The sequence below is a fragment of the Polyodon spathula genome, chromosome 6, assembly GCF_017654505.1.
Source record: "Polyodon spathula isolate WHYD16114869_AA chromosome 6, ASM1765450v1, whole genome shotgun sequence".
NCBI lineage: Eukaryota > Metazoa > Chordata > Actinopteri > Acipenseriformes > Polyodontidae > Polyodon > Polyodon spathula.
The window spans coordinates 41,161,101-41,182,589 of record NC_054539.1 but is presented as its reverse complement, the minus strand read 5'-3'; the positions used below and the strand labels follow the sequence as shown (position 1 = coordinate 41,182,589).

Here is a 21,489-nt window from a genome sequence, read left to right as displayed (position 1 = left end):
TGTGTGTCAAATCTCACTGCTCCCACCAGTTGAGAGACCTAGTGGAAAATAAGTGGAGGCACACCTGGGGGTGAGCGAGGCAGTGATACCCAGCTGGCGCTCTCTGTACAAACTACCCCTGCCCAAACGCTCAGGAGACCTGCAGTGTCCCTTCTGTCCTGCTTCAGAGACTGTGTATCACCTGTTCACTGACTGCCCCGGACTGCTGCCCTTCTTCCAGCTTTTAAAGGACCTGCTGGTATCTCTTGGTGTTGTTTTTACTAAAACATTATTTATTTTTAGTATCCCCTATAATTCAAAACAACGACAAAATTGTGTCCTTGTTAATTTTATCCTTGGTCAAGCGAAGTTAATCATTTTTAAATCTCGAAAAAACAAGATTTTAGCCACTGGTTTTACTGATGCCTGGAGTGTTTTTAGAGTCCTGTTTGTTAGTAGAATTCAGGTGGACTTTTTCTACTATTGTTTGGCAAAGGACTTGGACAAGTTTACACAGCAGTGGTGTGAGGGGGGTGGGCTGTGTGATGTGAGTGAAGAGGGGGAGCTCATTTTGCTATTTTAACCCTGTCACACTAAACTATATTTATGTGTTTTTGCATTTTGTGCTGTGATGGTTTTGTTTTGTGGCTATGTTGTTTTTTGTAATCTTGTTATTGATTCAGTAAAGGGAATTAAAACTCACACACTCTCTCTTCTCTCTCTCATCTCTCTTCTCTTTCCTCTCACTCTCCTCTCTATTCTCTCTCTCCTCTCTCTTCTCTACCAACGCATCTGCCAGACCACATCCAAACCAAACAATAACAAAGAAAACATTGTATTTTTAAATAACACAACATCCATTCAAATCAACAATAACAACACACTAAGCTATTCGCTGTCCTTTATATACATAATAAATCATACACCAAAACAAATACAAAACAATAAATTGCACAGGGGCAGAGGGGTACCCCATTCTAAAACAAACAAATACATGTACAGGGCTCCTCTCCCTGTTACAACTCCATATACCCCATGTTTTGGTACATTATATAATGTGTACTAAAGTCCTTAGCAAGTTTGATGACAATTATACAAGCCGTTCTCTTGATATACTGTATGGCATGGCTGCTTCCACTATAGTATCCAGTAGGGATATGCATGCCCCTCAGGGTATAGTTATCTGAATTAGAATTAATATTCACAAAGTTGCATAGACAGTTTTTTTTTCTACTAGAGAACACTATATTCCAACTCCAGTACAGTAAATCATCAACCCGGAAGAGAAACACTGTGGTAGCCACGGATTGGAGGAGCTTTTGCACTCGTTAACCGAGGGGTCATGATAAACGATACAAAAGGGGACGGAACAAGGTGATCTGTTCCTTTTGTAATGGTTAAATATGAACTGGAAGGAGAAACCTGTGTTGTTATTGTGAGTGTTTTCTTTGTTTCTTGTCCTGTCTGAAAATACAATCCGGAGCTGTCGACAAAGGCCAGCACTAAACCCGGACAACACTTCACCTTGTTTGCACACTTAGCTGTATTTGCACTACGAGCACTAGAGCACGCACTGTGGACTTGTGTTTGTGTTTGTGTTATGTGTGGGTGTAAAAGATTGGGCTATTATTATTTCGGGACCAACCCGCGGATTACAGTAAAGCAATACACACCGCTGTATTGCTTATCATTGTTATTATTTACTGTGTGTTTTGTGTCATCAGACACTTCGATTTAACATAAAACACCATTGCACCTGGATGATCATTGTCTGTCAGTTTATTGATCACCGCTGCACACCTGCCCCTGCACACCTGCCCCTGCACACTTTGCTATAGTATGCCGTGGACATCTTTGAAAGATGAAGAAGGAGGGGCTGAAGCGCTGATATAAATGGTGGCAGAGAGGCAGTTCTTGAAGATGGGGAGTTGGGGGGGGGGGGGCGTTGTTAAGAACAGACGAGGAGTAAGTTGAAGCCGATGTGGAAGCAGATTTGGGGCAGAGAGATGTGTTTGCTCGAAGGCCACTGAAGAACCTATTGAACTGATCAGGATCAAGCTGGGACCAGTCTGTAAGAGGTATTTTCCAATGCAAGACAAAAGGCTGCTTTAGTTGAAAATAGCTCCACCCACCTAAACCACACATCAAGGTTACAAGAAAGAAGGCCGTTAAGAAGTGGAGACAATTTCACTCTCCCGGTTTAAATAATCAATAAAGTGCAAGACTTCCTGAAAGGAGGGCCGATTTCTTTAACCTACTGTAGTACCAGATGTCATGTTTTAAAATTAAAATAAACGTTTTTATAAACATTGAAAACTGCACAGTGCATGGAATTGTTGGGAGAACTGGTGTTTAGATATCCAATTAAAGATAATTAATGTGTGTAATGGTTTAATTCACTTAGCGCTCAGTTACAGATTTCTCCCAAACAACTTCAAAAGCGCAAAGGAAACATGCAACACCTTTATATCTTTTATACATTTTATCAAAACTTCAAACATAAAGTAATGGACCAAAGTAGAAAACAAGGTTAATATAAGAATAGCATAAATCGGCACGTTAATCTCAGTAAGCAATAATAGTGATATCTCAGCTTCAATGTAGATATTAACCACATGTAAAAGCAAACTTTCCCTGAATCTTAAATAAGTATTATTTGTCCATTCTTGAAAATGTGGAATGACACCTTGATTGCAAGTTTAAAGGAAAGGCATGGAAAGAAAATGTTCTACTTCAGCATGCAGTACATTTGGAGAAGTGTTGGCTCTCTGTTATCTGTAAGGTGAAACTATTTTAAAAGCTTATTGCATTAATATTACATTTTCTTGTATATTACAGTAAGTAATAGATCTATGTATCATACAGAACGATTATTCAGAAAGTCCACATCCTGCCCAGTGTTGTTTTCCACCTTCTTTCATCACATTTGAATGTGGCATTCTCCCTGTTTGTGTACGGTAAAATAAGTAAAAACATTCTGCAGCAAAAATACCCCTACAGTCCTTTCTTAGAGCTTCTTAATTTATCTTCCAAGGATCTCCCCTTTTAAAAAAAAAACTCTGCCTTCTAAGCCCACCTGTCAGCCGCTCCTTCGCCGCTCTTCCAGACTCCTGAAGTCGCCATTGATGAAAAAAAACAGGAATACATTAATTTGCTTAAATAACCCCAATATTATAATACTTAAATAATACATAATACTGATTCTAAAAAAAGAAAAAAGAAAAAAAAAATCCTTAAATGGATAGATGCATCAGTAAGTTAGAGCATTCTCAGCAGTTTTAAAGTGGAGATGGAGACGCCTTGAAAACTAAAAAAAAAAAAAAAAAAAAAAAAAAAAAGAGAAATGAGAGAATCGTGTCATATCCAAAATAATATACATACTTAAGTAAATTAAAATAAATGGTTACTCTCTATTTTACTTGAACACTACAGGTATGTATGATGCATAACACCTTTATACCCTTTAAGTTACATTTCAGGTACAGGTCATTTATTTAGGCTGCTCCAAATAAAAGAAGATGCATAGAATGTGCAATTTCTTTTATCCACTGGGTGCAGAGTGTTACAGGTGGCATTAGAAGTACTGAAGGCTAGAGATGATTATGAGAGCATTTTGGAGACCACAGTGATGCTTTAAATGTTTTTTTTTTTTGTTTTTTTTAAGTCACCAGGATGTGATGACTGAAACATAAGATGATACAAACTGAACTTAATCAGGAAGGATACCTTAGTTAAAAGAACTGATATTTTAAGACCATATTTAAAGATTAATCCTTGTGATCTGGTTCTAGGTGGTTGTTGGTTCTCTTAACAAGTGACTAAATTATGTTAAGGAAACCAATGGTTGTCTACAATAGTTTCATGAATCCTGAGGATTTAAAACCTTGACAGAATTAAGCTATTTGCCCAATTTTCTTACCTCAAAGTGTTTTTATACACTTTTTCTCACTCGGCTGACTTTTTCTTGCCTGCGAAACCATGATGATCTCAGTCACCACACAGTAGGTTGTTCTAGGTGTCAGATTTTCTATCTGTACTGTTCTGTTCCATCCTTCAAGAACATGCTTTAACTGTACCAGGAATGCAGAAAAAATGAGCGACAACTTCTATAAATCCATTAATAAATAAATACGTTGGGGTACAGATTTTTGCTGTTGAGTCCTTCAAGATTGGGTTACTGCACATACAGTACACTTTAGTTAGTGTGTTTCGTTCTTTGCGATTTACTGTACTGGGATCTTTTCAAATAATCTAAATGGCGTTAGATATAAATATGTCATTACCACCCTTAAAAATGTGTCTTTACATGCACAGCTTACACACCTTATTAACAAATTTGGCAGATAATTAATTTAAGCTCCAAATTGATGTTTGCAGATTTAAATCTAATACATTAAAAAATAAATACTCTGGATAGCTACATCAGACATTAATGCTGAAATACTGATTTACTGTATGTATCATAGAAGTAGGAACATCTAAAGTGTACATACTGCATGCCACTCAATACAAAAACTAATTTAAAAGGCAAACAAACTATCTACAAACTATTGTGTTGTGTTTACCTGATCCAGTTCGTTGTTGGTGATGTATATTCTGTATTTCAAATCATGAAGTCTCTTCATTGAAATCCAGGAACCGTTCCTTCTTTTGAATGGAGAATGTGGAGGTTTGAGTTGGACCAGTATGGAAGTCTCCCTGGCCCAGAGTTTGGTCTCAGGGGGACCAATAACAGCTGAACAAAAATGGCAAAAAAGAATAATAATGGTTCAAGAGACTTTGTGAAGACAACGTATTACCATTTATACCGTAATCGCTTGAAATAGTGCCTGGGTGCTTATTTTCTCAATCTTCTCTTTACCTGGGCGGTTATTTGAATAAGGGCGCCTGTTAGAGAGTAGACACTAATTGGCCACTGTGAAATCAATGCAGCACCACTTGGGTTCTATATATATTTTGGTTTTCTAGTCCAGGATTTGTCAGGTACATATATAAGCACAAAAAGAGGAAATAGGATGTGATGACACTATGCATAACTAACTGCATTTATCAGTCATTGATACATGAAATGGTAGTCTCTTCAGTCCAAAGAGAGAGAGAGAAAGAAAGAAAGAAAGAAAGAAAGAAAGAAAGAAAAAGAAAGAAAAAAAAAAAAGAAAGAAAGAAAGAAAATATGGACTGATGAGGAGGCTAATAGTGGGAAACTATGCCCCCCCCCAAGGTAAGATTTATAGTTACCAACGGGACTATAATGCCCGAAGCTGCAGGGAGAGTCCATTGAGTTTGTGAACGTTGTATTTATTTACATGGTCGAATTGGATTTGTTTGAATTCACTGAAAGCAAAAGTATTTATAAGATTTTAGTGTTTGCAGCATTTTTGTTTTGTAGAATATTTTGTTATGTCACAAAATCGTTGTCCAGGAGGTCCACCATTTTGCTTTGTTGTGTGAAGAGAGGAAGGACGCTCAGGGTGATGACGTAAATTTGATGGAGTTTGCAATATATATAATATATATATATATATATATATATATATATATATATATATATATATATATGATAGTAGATGTTGAACTTCATGCTGATTTGAACTCGGCTCTCGCCAAGATAAGCACCAACTAAGACGTAGCTTTGCAGTAAACTAATGTGATCCATCTGCACCTCCATCCATTTGCGTTGTTTTCCATCTGATGATGTAGATATCCTTCTGCCTGGTGCTGATGGCTGAAGTGTAATGCTGGCTCCAGGGCTCAGCCCATTTTGCCTCCCCAGCGCATCAGCACACACAACAGCTGCGATAGTGGCTCTGGGGATCAACCCAGTGTGATCTCCCCAGCTCATCAGCATGACAACCGTTTAGATTGAGCTAAGTAGGGTATATCTCTGGGGTCTTCAAGTGGGCACCTTCAATCCTTGGTGTTTCGTTGACTAGCCCACAACACCTTAAGAGGGCTCAACAGTGCTTCTGGTGTCCCTGCATCACACCTTTCCATCCCCCACTCAGCTCAGCCCAGCTTACTTACCTGTACATCAGCGCTGCTTTCTTTCTATTGTGCTTGAGATCCCCATCCAGAATCTTTCCGTCTCAACCAAAAAGCCAGTTGCTGCTCCTTTCTGCTGCTTCAGATAAGTTCTTCACTGTGCAACGCCACTGAATCTGATGTCTCTGAGAAACCGGGTTGTAGAGTGTGCCACAAATCCTCAACAACCCACCTCCACTGAGTAAACTCGAACTCTCCATCCTCCTTGTTCCACTTCAGCAGCTAGTTGAGCATATCGAAGTTTCTTCCTCTCATATGCCTCATCCACAACATCTTCCCATGGCACTGTTAACTCTACCAGAATGACAAAGTATGCTGATCCAGACCACATGACAATGTCTGGTCAAAGGTTAGTGGTGGCACTCTCAGGTGGAAAAATAAGCTGTTGACCAGCATCTGCCAGCATATTCCAGTTGTCCTGAGCAAGGGAGCAAGGGTTGATTTTAACACCTTTTCTTGGTGGTTGCTCTCCTGGACGGAGGAATATTGTTTTTTGTGTGTAATGCTTTGATGGAACTGGTGGCAACTTATTGCTCAGGTTACGCTTGTCTTCCAATGCTAAGGGCAAACATCGCAGCACCTGGTCATGGCACCAAGTAAACCGTCTTTGGCTAAGACCCACCTTACATCCTGTCAAAATGTGCCTTAATGTTGCAGGTGATGAACACAAAGGACATGAGGGATCCTCACCCACCCAGAGGCTTAGGTTATGTGGTGATGGGAGAACATCATATGCTGATCTGATGAGGAAACTGATCCTGCTCTGTTACATTGTCCGTAGATCTTGCCAACAGATCTTGAGTTGTTCCACACTTTCCCATCTCATCCATTCTCCCTGCTTGGCCTGGGAAACGGCCTTTACACACCTGATCCTCTCCTCCTGCTTTTGCACCTTGTTGACTACCAGCTTCCTCCGTTGAGCCGGGGTTGCCTTGTGCCATGTAGGAGGAGCTGAACTGAGACCAAAACCTCCTTTTCCATGCTGAACTTGCCCTATAATATCTCCATTTCGATGGGCAGCCTTAGCATCTTCCACAGCTTTTTTTGCCGCCCATTTTCTTCCAGTTTTCAACACAGGTGCTGCCTCCCTTATGCATGTCATGTGAATCTACTAATGTAATTTCCAGTCGGACTTTGGCGCACTTAAACTCCTCGGTTAAAGTAGAGATTGGTAGGTGCAATATTCCTTTACCATAAAGTCCCACTCTGCTGAGGCAGTGTGGAACTCCCAACCATTTCCTGATGTATGAACTGATTGAAGCTTCCAGCTTCTCAACTGTTGTCAAGGAAACCTACACAGTCAGTGGCCACAGCAGTCTTGGCAGTAGACCAAACTGAAAGCACCAGAGTTTCAGTTTACCTGGTAAAGCGCTGCTGTCTATGCTCTTCAACCCTTCCACTGCTTGTTGTCTAACTTCTCCCACACGAACTGTGTCCTTTAGATTCCCGTCGTACCATCTCCCTAGACTTTTCACTGGCTTCTCGGACATTGTTGGTATTACCTCACAATGACTGTAGAACCTTTTATCTATTACTTTACCTTTAATTATAGAGATGCTCCTTGATTTAGTGGGCTTGAATTGCATTCATGCCCATTCAATGTTATTGGTTAATTTGCCCAATAACCAATTAGTGCAGGCTACTGTTGTAGTCATTGTTGTCATGTCATCCTTGTATGCTCGAATTGGTGGTAGTCACATTCCAGAAGCTAAGCGCTCTCCTCCCACTACCCATTTTGATGCCCTGATAATTACTTCCATTGCCATGGTAAAAGCCAGTGGAGAAATGGTACATCCTGCCATTATTCCAACTTCTAGGCATTGCCATGTAGTGCTGAATTCTGAAGTTGAAAAACTAAATTACAAATCTCCAAAATAGGCTTTCACTAAATTTGTATTGTCATTGGTACGCTGAAAAAATCAAATGCTGCCCAAAGAAGTTCATGTGGCACTGAACCATATGCATTAGTCAAATCCAGGAATGTCACATGGAGCGCCTTCCTCGCCTTTTTTGCCGATTGAATTTGTTGCCAGATTACGCTGATGTGTTCTAAGCATCCTGGGAAACCTGGAATGCCTGCTTTTTGTACTGAAGTGTCAATGAAGCAGTTCTTTAATAGGTAGGTTGACAATTTCTGAGCAATAATGCTGAAGAAAATCTTGCCTTCTACGTTTAATAGGGAAATAGGACAAAACTGATCGATGCTTGTAGAATCCTTTGCTTTTGGTATAAAGACTCCACCTGCTCGGCGCCAATCTCTTGATACAACCTGTTATTCCCATGCCACTTTCATCAATTTCCACAGGATTCGTACAACTCCAGAAGCACTCTTGTATATCTTATATATTCCACAGCAGTCTACACGACCGGGCTTCAATATTTAATTTACTTGTATCTTTTACAGTGGATGAATCCTGAACTCCACATTATATTCATTCCTAAAGTTAAACACTAAATCACTCACACACAGGTATCACATTTGATCTCAATACCATCAGCTGCTGTGAATGTTTAATTTTAAACATGGCTACAACAGGTTGTAAGTATATCATCGAGATTTAAAATACGGTAACTACACTGACAGAAATTGTCAGGACATTTCAGTGAAAATAAAAAATAGGACCACGAGACACTAGAAAAATAAATAAAATAACCCTGTTGAACTAATGTACACAGCAGGCAAAGTGAACAATGCTAAATCTGAATTCTGTATAGAAGCTTCCATTTTTTTCATTACGTTCGTGTGTGCATTGGCCCTTAAGTGTTTATGATTCACACCATTGTCACGCTTGACCTAATAATTGAACAGTCATGTTAATTGTATGTGCATTTGAATGAACGACCAATCAAATTCAATCATAATGAGTTCCACAAATACCAAAGTGCAAAAGCAACCACCTGTTGTTATCAGCTATGAAATGGGAAAACTGAAACATGTAGAAGCCAAAGTTGCTTTGGAGAGCCTGGATTCTTATTAACCTGATTAACTCTCTCTCTCTCTCTCTCTCTCTCTCTCTCGTTTTTTAGATGTAAAACGTTGTCACTTGCTTTTTACTCTCTTGAACATCAAGTTTAAAATGAATTAAGGATACAATCGAGCCATCCTGAGCATGCAACCCAGTCCTGCAAACAACTAACAAGTGGTCTTTGGTTTGTCTTTTACTCAACATGGTTGATGACTAAACAAAGACTACTTTTAATATAGACGTGTGTTTCATAATTAATAATGCATTTTACTTTTTATGTGTCTGTTTATAACATAAGGTCTGGTGTTCATTAAAATCAATAACATTGTACAAGTATTGAAAGATCTATAACTATTTCATATTCAATTCTGATGAGATTTCTTTTTTTTTAACAACAACTCTTTTTTTAAATTCTATTTTACATTCATACTAATCCAACAACAGAATGACCATCATGACATCCTCTGTATATCATTCAATTATAAAACAAGACAGACTGATTTGTTTGTTTCCTATTTTATAAAATAAGACAGTTACATTCTGATTTGTTTGTTTCCTATTTTGACTATTGTAGTATATGCTTCCCTTAGACAGCATATCCCAGTCCCAGTTTTTTTGTTACATTTTTGGAAATGTTAAAACCTGTTTTTTGTGACCTCTATGGGGCTTGAGAAATTGTTCTGCCAAGATATTAAATTTAACATGGTACGGTTATATATGTAGTGATGAAGGGAATATCTATATATTTTTTTTAAACAAATGTTTTATGAAGATAAGCTCAGGTTTCCCTCACTATATCTACATTGAACACCTGTGAGGTTAATAAAGCAGGCCAACATACAATATAATACAACATACCTACAATCTATCAAATTGGATAAGAGCACCAAATAGCTTGCTTACATTTCCCTTTATAGTAAACTGTACTTACTTGTTAAATATGGAATGAATTTCTGGCTGAAAACCCAGTCTGACTGCACATCAGGCGTAGCTGCACACACTCTGGCATAGTACCACTCTCTGTTATCTGAAGTCTCCTTGCTGAGGTCACAGAACTTTTCATTGATCCCCCAACAGGCTGTCTTATTGGACCATCGTGTGTCACCATAGCTGTTAAGGAAACAATCACAGAGGTATATTTAGTGTTATTGTGATGGTTACAATAGAGTATTATTGCATATTTTCTCCATTCAATTGTTCAGTACTATGGCTGCTACAATGGGACCAGTCTGTGGTAGAATGATAACATACCACAGTAGTTTTACATTTGTGAAATACTAACAGTCTCAAGGTTATGTATAATACAGAAATATCTTAAATGATTCATGGCACATTTATTTTGGTATTTTACATTGTACTGTGGAACTTAACTGATCTTTACAATGTAACCAGACCTGCTTAGATGTGTCCCAACAGACTACAAGTATATGTAGGATTTTAACAATATTATCTTCATCTTTTTTGATTACATGTACTTACATTTTATACTGTACAAAGTAAAGAGGTTTGATGTCCAGTCGCTTCCCCGATTTCCAATGCAAGACATTGTTATAGTTTAGAGAGCGAAACTCTACTCTTTTTGGTTCTATTACCTTGTGTACTGCTGGGCCACCTGAAATTGAATATAAAACAGCTTACTGGCAATACGACTAAGGTTACAAGCACGTGTATCTTTGATAATGCTAAAACCATGAGATAGGTTTTATAGTTTTCAGAATACAAAGTTTGCCACACAGGATCAATTTGGTATCTAGGTAAGGGAAAATGTATTAGGTTTCAAACAAAAGCTTGTGGAAGCTCAGTACAAAGTAGACAGGGTAACAGTTTGTGTTGTATTGTTTTCGTTTTTTGGAGACAAATTACAATAAATTGTCATCATTGAAGACAAGGAGAGGCCTTTTTTGTTAGGAACTGTGTTTGTTAAAGGAATTTGGGTGGGCTAAATGTGGTTTAATGCTCTCTCTTTGTCACTTACCTTGGCTTCCTTTCCCCTTCACCTTCCATTATATTGTTTTATCTGTATTGCCTTTAAGTATTTTGTTGTATCTATTTATTTAGCATTAGCAGTTAACATTGTGTTTTATATCATGTAACTGAAAACATTCATCACTAGGAAGCTTTCATTCACAATACATTTTACACATCAATTAACTTTCAATAGAAACTAAATGTGACTTATATTTTTGCATTTTTCCAATAAACTGTATAAAAAATAATAATTTGTACTTACCCCCAGCATTTGAATAACAGACATGCAACAAACATACAAGCAGGAGCTCTTTTAAAACCATATCAACGCAACTACTGTGCTACAGTGCTACTGTATGATAAAAACAAGGAACAAGCTAAACAGTGCAGCATTGCAATGCATATATATATTTATATATATAAGTGCAAAAAGAGGAAATAGGATGTGACGACACTATGTAAAACTACCTGCATTTACCAGTCAGTGATACTTGAAATGGTAGCCCTTTCTGTCCAGAGATGATAGACAAAGAGATGGAGACGTGATATCTGTTATTGGACTAACTAACACTAATTAATCATGAGCTTTCAAAACCTTAAAGCTTTTTTTTTCAGGTGAAAATAGAAAAGAGATCTAAAAGGGTGTGATTTATTATTGTTTAGTTAGTCCAATAAAAGATATCACATCTCATTCTCTTTACCAGTAAAGCGACGACATTGTGAGCGACATAATGCCAGTGAGTGAATCATAATAATATTACTGTTTTTTTAAATGTTAACTCTGTAAGTATGCCAGCAACACAAATAAATATCCACTAGAAACTGTCCTCAGGGCATTAGATGATTCTAAACGGTTAGGGTTAGGGTTGGGGTTGGGTTAGGGTCAAGGTGAGTTGATGTTGGAGAGGGGTAGAGCTCGGAAAGTGAACGATGGGCATACAGGATAAATACTTGATGCCCAGAGGATAGTTTCTAGTAGATATTCCTTTCTGCTGCAACTAGGCCTACCTGTTTTTTCTGGCCCGAATGGCAGGGGGTGTTCAGGTCATGATTTAAGCCATTACCAATACATATGTTACATGTAAGCCAATGTGAATATTTGTTTTACCAAGTGGCAAATTAAAAATAAAACCAATTGCACAGAAACCAAGAAAAAACTACTGGCTCAAGATAATTATGCAGAGATGTGACAATTTACAGTCGCAGGCAAAAGTATTTGGGCAAGCTGTAAAGGAAGCAAAGGGTGGGCACACAAAATACTAATGTAAGGGTGCCCAAATACTTTTGTCAAAGTATGAAATTCGTTTTTGCATGTTATTTTTTATTTTATGCATGTTATGTAATAATTTGTTGTTTAATTATAAAGCTGAATCTCTACTTTCATTTATGTCTTTCAAAAGAACAATTAGAAATTATACCAATCACTTTCTTTGTGGTTTTTCTAATTTTTTTGCCCAAATATTTTTGTCTGCAACTGTATATATACTGATATTTCCTATTTTTTGTAAATATGATTTATTTACGAATGTCTCACTGTTTGCACGTTGAGGTACAGAACATAACCATGTATTTTGATGTACGCTGTGAGTGTTTACGTTCCATCCTCCCCTGTGTGAAAGCTTTGACCTTAAGAGTGGCACCTGATTAATACAAACATTTATTTGACAAGTATATAATGTTTTCATGTACCGTACATATCAGCAACTACTAACGCCATGAAATAAAAAAGCTAACTAAGTACCTGTAAAGTTGTTCCTCTGTCTTTATTTATTAACAATTAGAATTAGCATTTACGCTTTCACTTCTTTTTTACAGAAAACTATTAGCGCCGAGGCCAATTGAGGTTAATTTGTCTTACGCCTGTTGTGTTCTAGTTGAGTTTTGTTAGCAGAGGTGGTAATTCAGCTATGTGTTGCTTTGATTTAAAATTGATATTCATTACAATACTAACGTTATATCATTTACATTTTGCCAGTGTATTTTTATCTTTGATATCTGCTTAACATCCTATTAGACTGTGTGTTCTGGATGATTCTCTATTGTTGGAACTGCTGTTTCTGTCATTATTTCCCATGATGATGATGATAATTATTATTATTATTATTATTATTGTTATTATTATTATTATGTGGAGTTTGCATGTTCTCCCCATGTTCGTGTGGGTTTCCTCCCTGTCCAGGGTGTAGTCCTGCCCTTGCAGGGTGTAGTCCTGCCTGTGTCTGCTGGGTTAGGCTCCGGCTCACCGCAACCCTGTAAAGGACTAAGAGGTTAATGATTAGTTAATTATCAGTTATCATAGTAGTAGTATATTTTTTGGCAGATTCATATGCAAATATTCAATAAAACATGCTCCTCAATGCTGAGTATGAGGAAATGAGGTTGGGAAGCACTTTACATTTTAGCAAGAATTTACAAAAAAAATACATTTTGAATTTTATTTATTTTAGATCATATAAACTTATTACAGGCAGGTCAGCTAGCTGTGTTCAAAGTACTTACATATTCTTGTTGTGACAAGCAAATCTTTTATCCATAACTTCGTTCAAATGCAGAATCAGGAAGCTTCATTGGGGTATCGTGTTGACCATCATTTAATTTATTACAAGCTCATACTTTAACGAATATGCATTCTTTTTTTAGCTGGACATATTATGTGAAATATTGTTTATTTCACCCTTACAAAAATATACTTCTATATTACTCTACTTTTTTTTAATACATTGTTATGGACTTTTACAACATCTACAGTACTTTTGAAAATATCTTTTCTTACTACATTACCAGTATATAAATGTGTGGAATTTAAAATGTTCATTGCCTTTTAATGTCTGTCGGTTTATTCTGAAAAGGTATCATCTCATAGAGGTTATGCTCGGAAAATATTTGTAATTAATACATATTAAAATACTCAAAATACAGGTGACATTAATCACAATAAAATTAAACAGAGTCATGTTGTTTTAACAATATCATCAATATATTGAGTGTTTAATGTTTAAGCTATTAGTATGAGGATTATACTGTGTAAACATGGAAGATTTCCAACATTACAATTCAAAAGTCCAACAGTTCATTGTAAGTAGCAATTTAGTCTGCTACTGACTATAACAAAGACTCCTGTACCATTTGGGTCTAGGCAGTGACTCCAACCAGATTAGAATGCATGGAGAAAAACTATTGTGTCTATAAACTAGAAATGTTATTGAAAATCTAGAGTATTACCACATTTACAGCATTCTAAATTCAGGAATGTGATTATTCAGATCTAGACACTCTCCGTCCCAATCTGATAAAAACACAATACGATGAGGCAATAATTGGAAGTAAATAGTCTCTATGCATGCTGACAGTGCATTCTTTGAAAGGTCAGAAATAGGAAGACTATTGTTGATACAGAACTCTAATTGCATTATTGTACATCTTACTGGTTATAAAGTCACATGAGGATTGTGTGTGCATATATATATATAATGTGTGTGTGTATACCATTCTGTACTGAAATAAAATTTTGTGACATAGCCAGGACTGTTGACAATATTACTAACAACTGTATATGTATTCAACACACCAAGATGGTTCTTGCTTTTGAGATTCTTGTATATTGTATTCAATAAAATTGGCACAAAACAGAATATAAAACTTTTATGAGATAGAGGATCCACTTCTGCAATAAAAAGGTAACCTGCTCTGTTGAATTTTGTGACATGTTGAACATATAGCATATCCTTTTTTTATATTCTGCAGGTGTACATTATCAGACAGCTGTTAACCGTTATTAGAAAACGATTCAGGATCATCACACAACTAGCTTCCAGCTATAGCGGACATTAATAGACATTCCCTTAACCTGATTGATCAATACAAGGGTATTGATCTCTGGTAAAGGACCTTGAATGTTATCTTTCAAACTATGTTTAATCACTGTTCCAATTCAAGCCGCCCGAAAATACGTAAATACAGTATTTGTGTATTTTACCTTTTTTCTGCTTGATGAAAGAAAATATCTGTTCTTGTACAAGCCCACTGAATGTTGTTAATATTGCTCTGTTTAGATATCTGGCACTGTCCAGATAAACTACAAGCAGCTGACAAGTAAAAAAAGTTATTTCATAAAGTTTTTTTCACTCTCTCTAATTATGTATGTGATCTTTTATGAACACTTTTGAGTCTATTTTCCTAAAACGTTTCTCAGCAGAACGATACCTGACAAATCATTACAAGTTCAATGTAAATGCAGGTTTTAAGATTTCCATTACATGAGAGTAGATGTTGAACTTCATGCTGATTTGAACTCGGCTCTCGCCAAGATAAGCACCAACTAAGCTTTGCAGTTAACTAATGTGATCCATCTGCATCTCCATCCATTTGCATTGTTTTCCATCTGATGATGTAGATATCCTTCTGTCTGGTGTTGATTGTTGAAGTATAATGCTGGCTCCAGGGATCAACTCATTTTGCCTCCCCAGCGCATCAGCACACACAACGGCTGTGTTGCTGGCTCCGGCGATCAACCCAGTGCAGTCTCCCCAGAGAATCAGCATGACAACCATCTGGATTGAGCTAAGTAGGGTACATCTCTGGGGTCTTCAAGTGGGCATCTTCCATCCTCAGTGTTTCGTTGACTAGCCCACGACACCTCAACAGGGCTCAACATTGATTCTGGCATCCCAGCATCACCCCCCTCCATCCCCCACTCAGCTCAGCCCAGCTTACTTACCTGTACATCAGCGTTGCTTTCTTTCTATTGTGCTTGAGATCCGACGCAACTCTTGGCCACTGAACCCGACCTCTCTAAGAAACCAGGTTGTAGAATGTGCCACAAATCCTCAACAACCCACCTCCACTGGGTAAACTCGGACTCTCCATTCTCACTGTTCATCTTCAGCAGCTAATTGAGCATATCGAAGTTTCTTCCTCTCATACGCCTCATCCACAGTATCTTCCCATGGCATTGTTAACTCTACCAGAATAACAAGGCATGCTGATCCAGACCACAAGACAATGTCTGGTCGAAGGTTAGTGGTGGCAATCTCAGTTGGAAAAATAAGCCATTGACCAACATCTGCCAGCATCTTCCAGTCTCTAGCAGCTTCCAGTTGTCCTGGGCGAGGCTTGGTTTAACATCTTTTCTTGGTGGTTACTCTCCTGGACGGAGAAATATTGTCTTTTGCGTGTAATGCTTTGATGGAACTGGTGGCAACTTATTGGTCAGGTTGGCTTGTCTTCCAATGCTAAGACCAAACATCGCAGCACCTGGTCATGGCACCAAGTAAACTGTCCTTGGCTAAGACCCACCTTACATCCTGTCAAAATGTGCCTTAAATGTTGCAGGTGATGAACACAAAGGACATGAGGGATCCTCACCCACCCAGAGGTTTAGGTTCTGTGGTGATGGGAGAACATCATATGCTGATCTGATGAGGAAAGTGATCTTGCTCTGTTCCATTGTCCATAGGTTTTGCCAGCTGATCTTGCGTTGTTCCACACTTTCCTATCTCATCCATTCTCTCTGCTTGGCCTGGGAAATGTCCTTTATACATCTGATCCTCTCCTCCTGCTTTTGCACCTGACGTCTTGAAATGGTGAAAATGACAGAACATCACAGCTAGACAAAATGCCAGCAATATGTTTGAGTCAATGACTTCTGAATCTTGCGAAATATTTTACACTAGGCAATTGTGTAGCAATTCACATGCAGCAAATATAGTTTCATGATTTATTTATTGTCTGTTGTAAACTGGCCCAGTAATCAGGAGAATCTTCTCATACGTTTCAAGAACACTACAAGGCATCTAGAGAAATATTCTCACAAGTACAGTATGCAAAAAGTAGTTGTAATATTTCAAATTGGATAATTTACTCCTGATTTAGTATTCTCAATAGGTTGTTATAGATATTCGTAAGGTGTAACCATAGTCCATTTATCTCTAATGAAATGTTGGTATGTTATAAAAATTTTGAACTACCTAACAAGCAGACCAAATGTATTTAATTAAGTGCTTGTAACAGCGGAGTGACGTGGATGTGTGTTCACTGCTGATTGACAGGCAGGAGATGTGGAGACGGAGGTTGGAGTTGACACACCCCCCAGGAGTGTAGGTTTTATTCACAAAGACAAACACGCCTCACGTGACACTACCAGCAATGATAGTACATGGAGGACATACATTAAAATGTGCAAAAGGCTAAATAAAAGCTGTACAAAAACACTACAAATAAAAAGTGCTGTGAAATTCTGGCAAAACTTCATGTGTGTAATATTTAAGGGGTCTGTAAGTGTGTAAAGTTTTGAAAATCTATATTTTTGTATCTTAAAACAGCATTCTTGAAAACAAATTATACTTGTTGTTGTTGTTCTAATGTCTTTAAAACACATAATTCATTTTGGCCTGTACATTTTGTTATTACATTATTTTACTGTATCATTGTAAATATTATTGTAAACAGTCCTACAGTTTTTTTCAGGGACATTTTGGAAAAGCATCAGAAATGTAAAAAACTCAACATTTGGTTAATATTTCCAGTTGACATCAGTGTGAACTTCATACTATCCTCAATTTACTACATACACATTTAAAGCATTAGTCACAAAAGAAAGACTATCTCAAAAAGGGAAGGCGTTATAATAGGTTTTAATCAGAGAGGGCAGGTACTTTTTATTTACTTCCCAAAATCCACAAGCCCAGTAATCCTGGACGACCCATTGTGTCTGGCATAGGAACACTCACAGAATGAATCTCTGAATTTATAGAATCCTTACTTAAGCCATTGGTGACAAAAAAAAAATAGTTTCATCCAGGACACCACACACTACCTAAAAAAAAAAGCTTAAGGGATTTGGCCAGCCACCCCACAATTCTATACTATCTCTTTATGGCCAATTTCGAAAAAATTATTTCTAGAGCAACATCCCTACAAACCACAATTTTACATAATATGCAGAGACAAAAATCTTTATTAAGTAAGGCCTCATTACACCAATTCAACCATGCTCTCAATAATCCCACTATTGAACTGACAATGAATTATTTAAAAGAAATGATACCATTCTTAGACACGACAATAACAATCAAAACGGCAATATGACTTCATCTATTTGTAGAAAACCTACTGAAAGCAAAAAATACTTCCACATCTCTAGTTTCCATCCACATCACATAAAGAAATCTGTTCAGCTATTCGTTACCACCGGAACTGTTCTGAAACTACTGACAGAAACAAACATCTTTGCAGACTTTGTGATGCTTTCATCCAACAAGGATATTCTCCAAAACAGATTGACAGAGAAATGGAACGGGCCACCACGATACTAAGAGAAAAATTGTTTGACTAAAAAATAAAACCTGTGTCTAATAGAGTACTCTTACATATAATCCATCCTTATGACTTCTCTGCAAAAACATCTGAGAATTAAACCCAGTTTTAGCTATAGATTTCACCCTCTCCAATATTTTCTTGGAGACACCTCTCCTATCCTACAGACAACCACCTAACCTGTCCCAGCTTATCATCTGGAGCAAACTACCAGCTGACCTAAACAATGCACACAATGGAACTAAACCCTGCAATATCAACAGATGCAAAACCTGTCCCCATATCTCTATGCAGAATACCATCCTCACAGCGCAAGGGAAACTGAAGATAAAAGGATCATTCACCTGCAGATCCAAAAATGTAGTCTACATGATTACATGTAGCAAATGGTCCGATGGGACCTACATATGAGAAACATCTTCGGACAAGGAATATATATATATGTGTGTGTGTGTGTGTGTGCATGTGTAGGTATGCATGCATATGAGGTATGTGTATGTATGTATATGTGTATATGTGTATATAAATAACTCCCCCCTTTATAAGGCAGCCCTTTATACTATGTCACAAGTTATAAGGCGGTACGGTCATGGCTCCCATTTGCCCCATAATGCCATTACATTAACACTGGTATTCAGCACGGTCACTTAACTATGGCTCTTGACCACAGTGTTATAAAAGGGGAGCACTGTATACATTATTATATATATATATATATATATATATATATATATATATATATATATATATATATATATATATGTATTCAAGTTTAAAGTTCTGATGCCACTATTGAATGTAAACATCAATCTTTCTTTTCTACTTTCACCTGAAGAAGAGACCTTTGTCTTGAAAGCTTGTGATTATTTTTTTTTTGTTTAGTTAAAAGGTATCACATCTCCTTCTCTTTGTCTAACATCAGAGAAAGAAATGATACTGGGAAGTGACTGAAGAGTTGTCTTTGTTACATACACAATGTTTCTCATTTCGTGATCCTAGTGAGTCAAAATATCAGGTATTGTGGTGGAAATCCTTCTGTTATTGGATTATGTAATATAAATAATACCGGTAATCAAAATGTTACAGTGCTTTTGAAATCTTTATAACAACTCACCCTTGCAAATGTGTATATACTGGCTAAAGATTATGCAATGTAAAATCTTAGACATTCTAGTCTTGCCTATTATAACATAAAGCTCCTCATTAAAAAATATCTTCTAAATGTTAGTGGATCCTCTCAGCATGAGCTAATGTTCTAAAAACAAGATTATAAATGAGCACTTAACAGACGGCCACTCAGACTGCAATTCTTTTTATTTGTTTTTTTTTCACTGTAAATCTAGACATTGGTTCTATCTGACTTTGTCAAATTTAGTTTTTTTTTTTTTTTTTATTTACTGAAATTATTTAGGTAAGGTTGTTTTAAGTATGACAGGTAAACTTAAATTGCATGAGTTAACTTAAAAAAAATCTGTTCCTACTAAAATATCACATTTTCGAGAGAGCGTATCAATTTTATAAATACCAGCCCAGCTTAAAAAGCATGATTTAAGGCAATAAAATTTTGTTTTACTATCCATGAAGTATATATTGCATTTATTGACTTAGTAAGGATAAGGGCAATTTGCCCACAGTGGAAATTCAGACCAATTGTGCATTTTAAAAGTACTGGAACAACCATCAGTTGATGGCAAGTCTAAATATGGTCCTAGGAATATGTTGATTTCAAAACAAACACACATTACAGAAATTGCAGAACTGCGATCAGGATGAACGTGCAAAATAAATGTCACCTTGTAAAAGTAAATAATGGCCTTACTTCCCTTTATTTGTTTTAGGAAACAACACTTCCTAACCAGTTGGTGTATTCTTTTGTGTAGCTGAATGTTTACTTCCCTGTCAATTCTACGAAAGTTAAGTTTTAGTACTAATATCTTATGATTCAATTTAGCTTATATTTATGCATGAACTGCATGCTTACATTCATTTCAAAATTATATACTTGGCAGATAATAGAAATAGTACAATTCATTGCAATGCGTGGGAAAGGACTTGTACAGCTATTGATCTTATACAGTGGATTACAGGTCATAAAATTAATCAACAATAAAAAAAATGTTAAGTGCTTTTCTGAAAACACAGAGTATTTTTGACCTGCAGCAAGTGTGGATAATGCCAACAAAAACAGAGGTAGTATGATATGACTGTCGCACTATTATTCCGGAACAAAAATTCCCTTACCTTGTACTTTTTTTTTATTTAGACAAGGGTTTACAACAAATTTCTAAGTGCTATACCAGTGGGTGTCATTTTATGGTAATTAAGGAGGGGCTATGCTAAGAAATAACTCATTTCACACAGATAATACAGTGGCCCTGAAGTGCAAAACACAAATGCAAATTAAAAAACACAAATGCAAATCAAAAAACACAAATACAAATTAAAAAACACAAATACAAATAAAATAACATAAACAGAAATTGAAAAACACAAATACAAACCATTCCTGAAAAGCTAAAAAAGAAAATCCTCCTTGCAGTTTTTGTAAACTAAAATCTTGGTGACCTGAATTGAAGTAAATACCTACATAAGACTAAGGCTTACAGCTATTCAATAAAGTACCATTCAGAAATTAATTACTTTAATCTCTGCTAGTGATTCTTTGTGCCCTGTCAGCAGTTCAAAAAAATATTTACAAAACTGTTCTCTAGATGCCTTGAAAACATCTAGAATACAGTTTAATTCGTTACAGTTTAATTACAGTTTTTTACAATTGTTTTGACTAATTTTTCAATACAGTGACCCAATGTGCACAACTCTTAACACATAATGATAAACTGAGTGGTAAAACCGTTTAGACACATTTTTCCATGCTAACATACAACATGCATAACTGTAAATCACCTCTTCCAATCACAAAGTTGCCCTGTCAACCATTAGGACGTATGTCAAATGCTAACACTTATCTGGTAGAGTTCTTAACTGTTTGATCACCTAGTAACAATTAAGGGTCATAATTGCAAATGGATTTCTCTGTGCGAATGCAAAACAGCTTAATTGATGATTAGTTCATCACTATACGAAGCTCTGAGCTTTCTATTACTGTGTTTTTTTTTTTTGACCCCCAACAGCAGTATTCGTGATTGTTATGTAAGACTCATTTATGTCATTGTGTTTCAAAGATTAAAAAGAAAATGTTCAAACAAAGTTTCTTGATGTT

At 36.7% G+C, this 21,489-nt stretch overlaps 1 protein-coding gene across 1 annotated transcript; it reads right to left on the bottom strand.

Moving 5' to 3' along the window:
* Nucleotides 1-1,681: 1,681 nt before the first annotated feature.
* LOC121317190 (interleukin-22 receptor subunit alpha-2-like) lies at nt 1,682-12,213 on the bottom strand. The gene is made up of 6 exons (XM_041252856.1): nt 11,218-12,213; nt 10,467-10,599; nt 9,919-10,097; nt 4,545-4,714; nt 3,899-4,049; nt 1,682-3,089 (listed from the first exon to the last, which is right to left on the bottom strand). The coding sequence occupies exons 1-5, from the start codon at nt 11,276-11,278 to the stop codon at nt 3,900-3,902; spliced, it is 693 nt and encodes a 230-aa protein (XP_041108790.1). The 5' UTR covers nt 11,279-12,213; the 3' UTR covers nt 1,682-3,089; nt 3,899.
* Nucleotides 12,214-21,489: the final 9,276 nt, after the last annotated feature.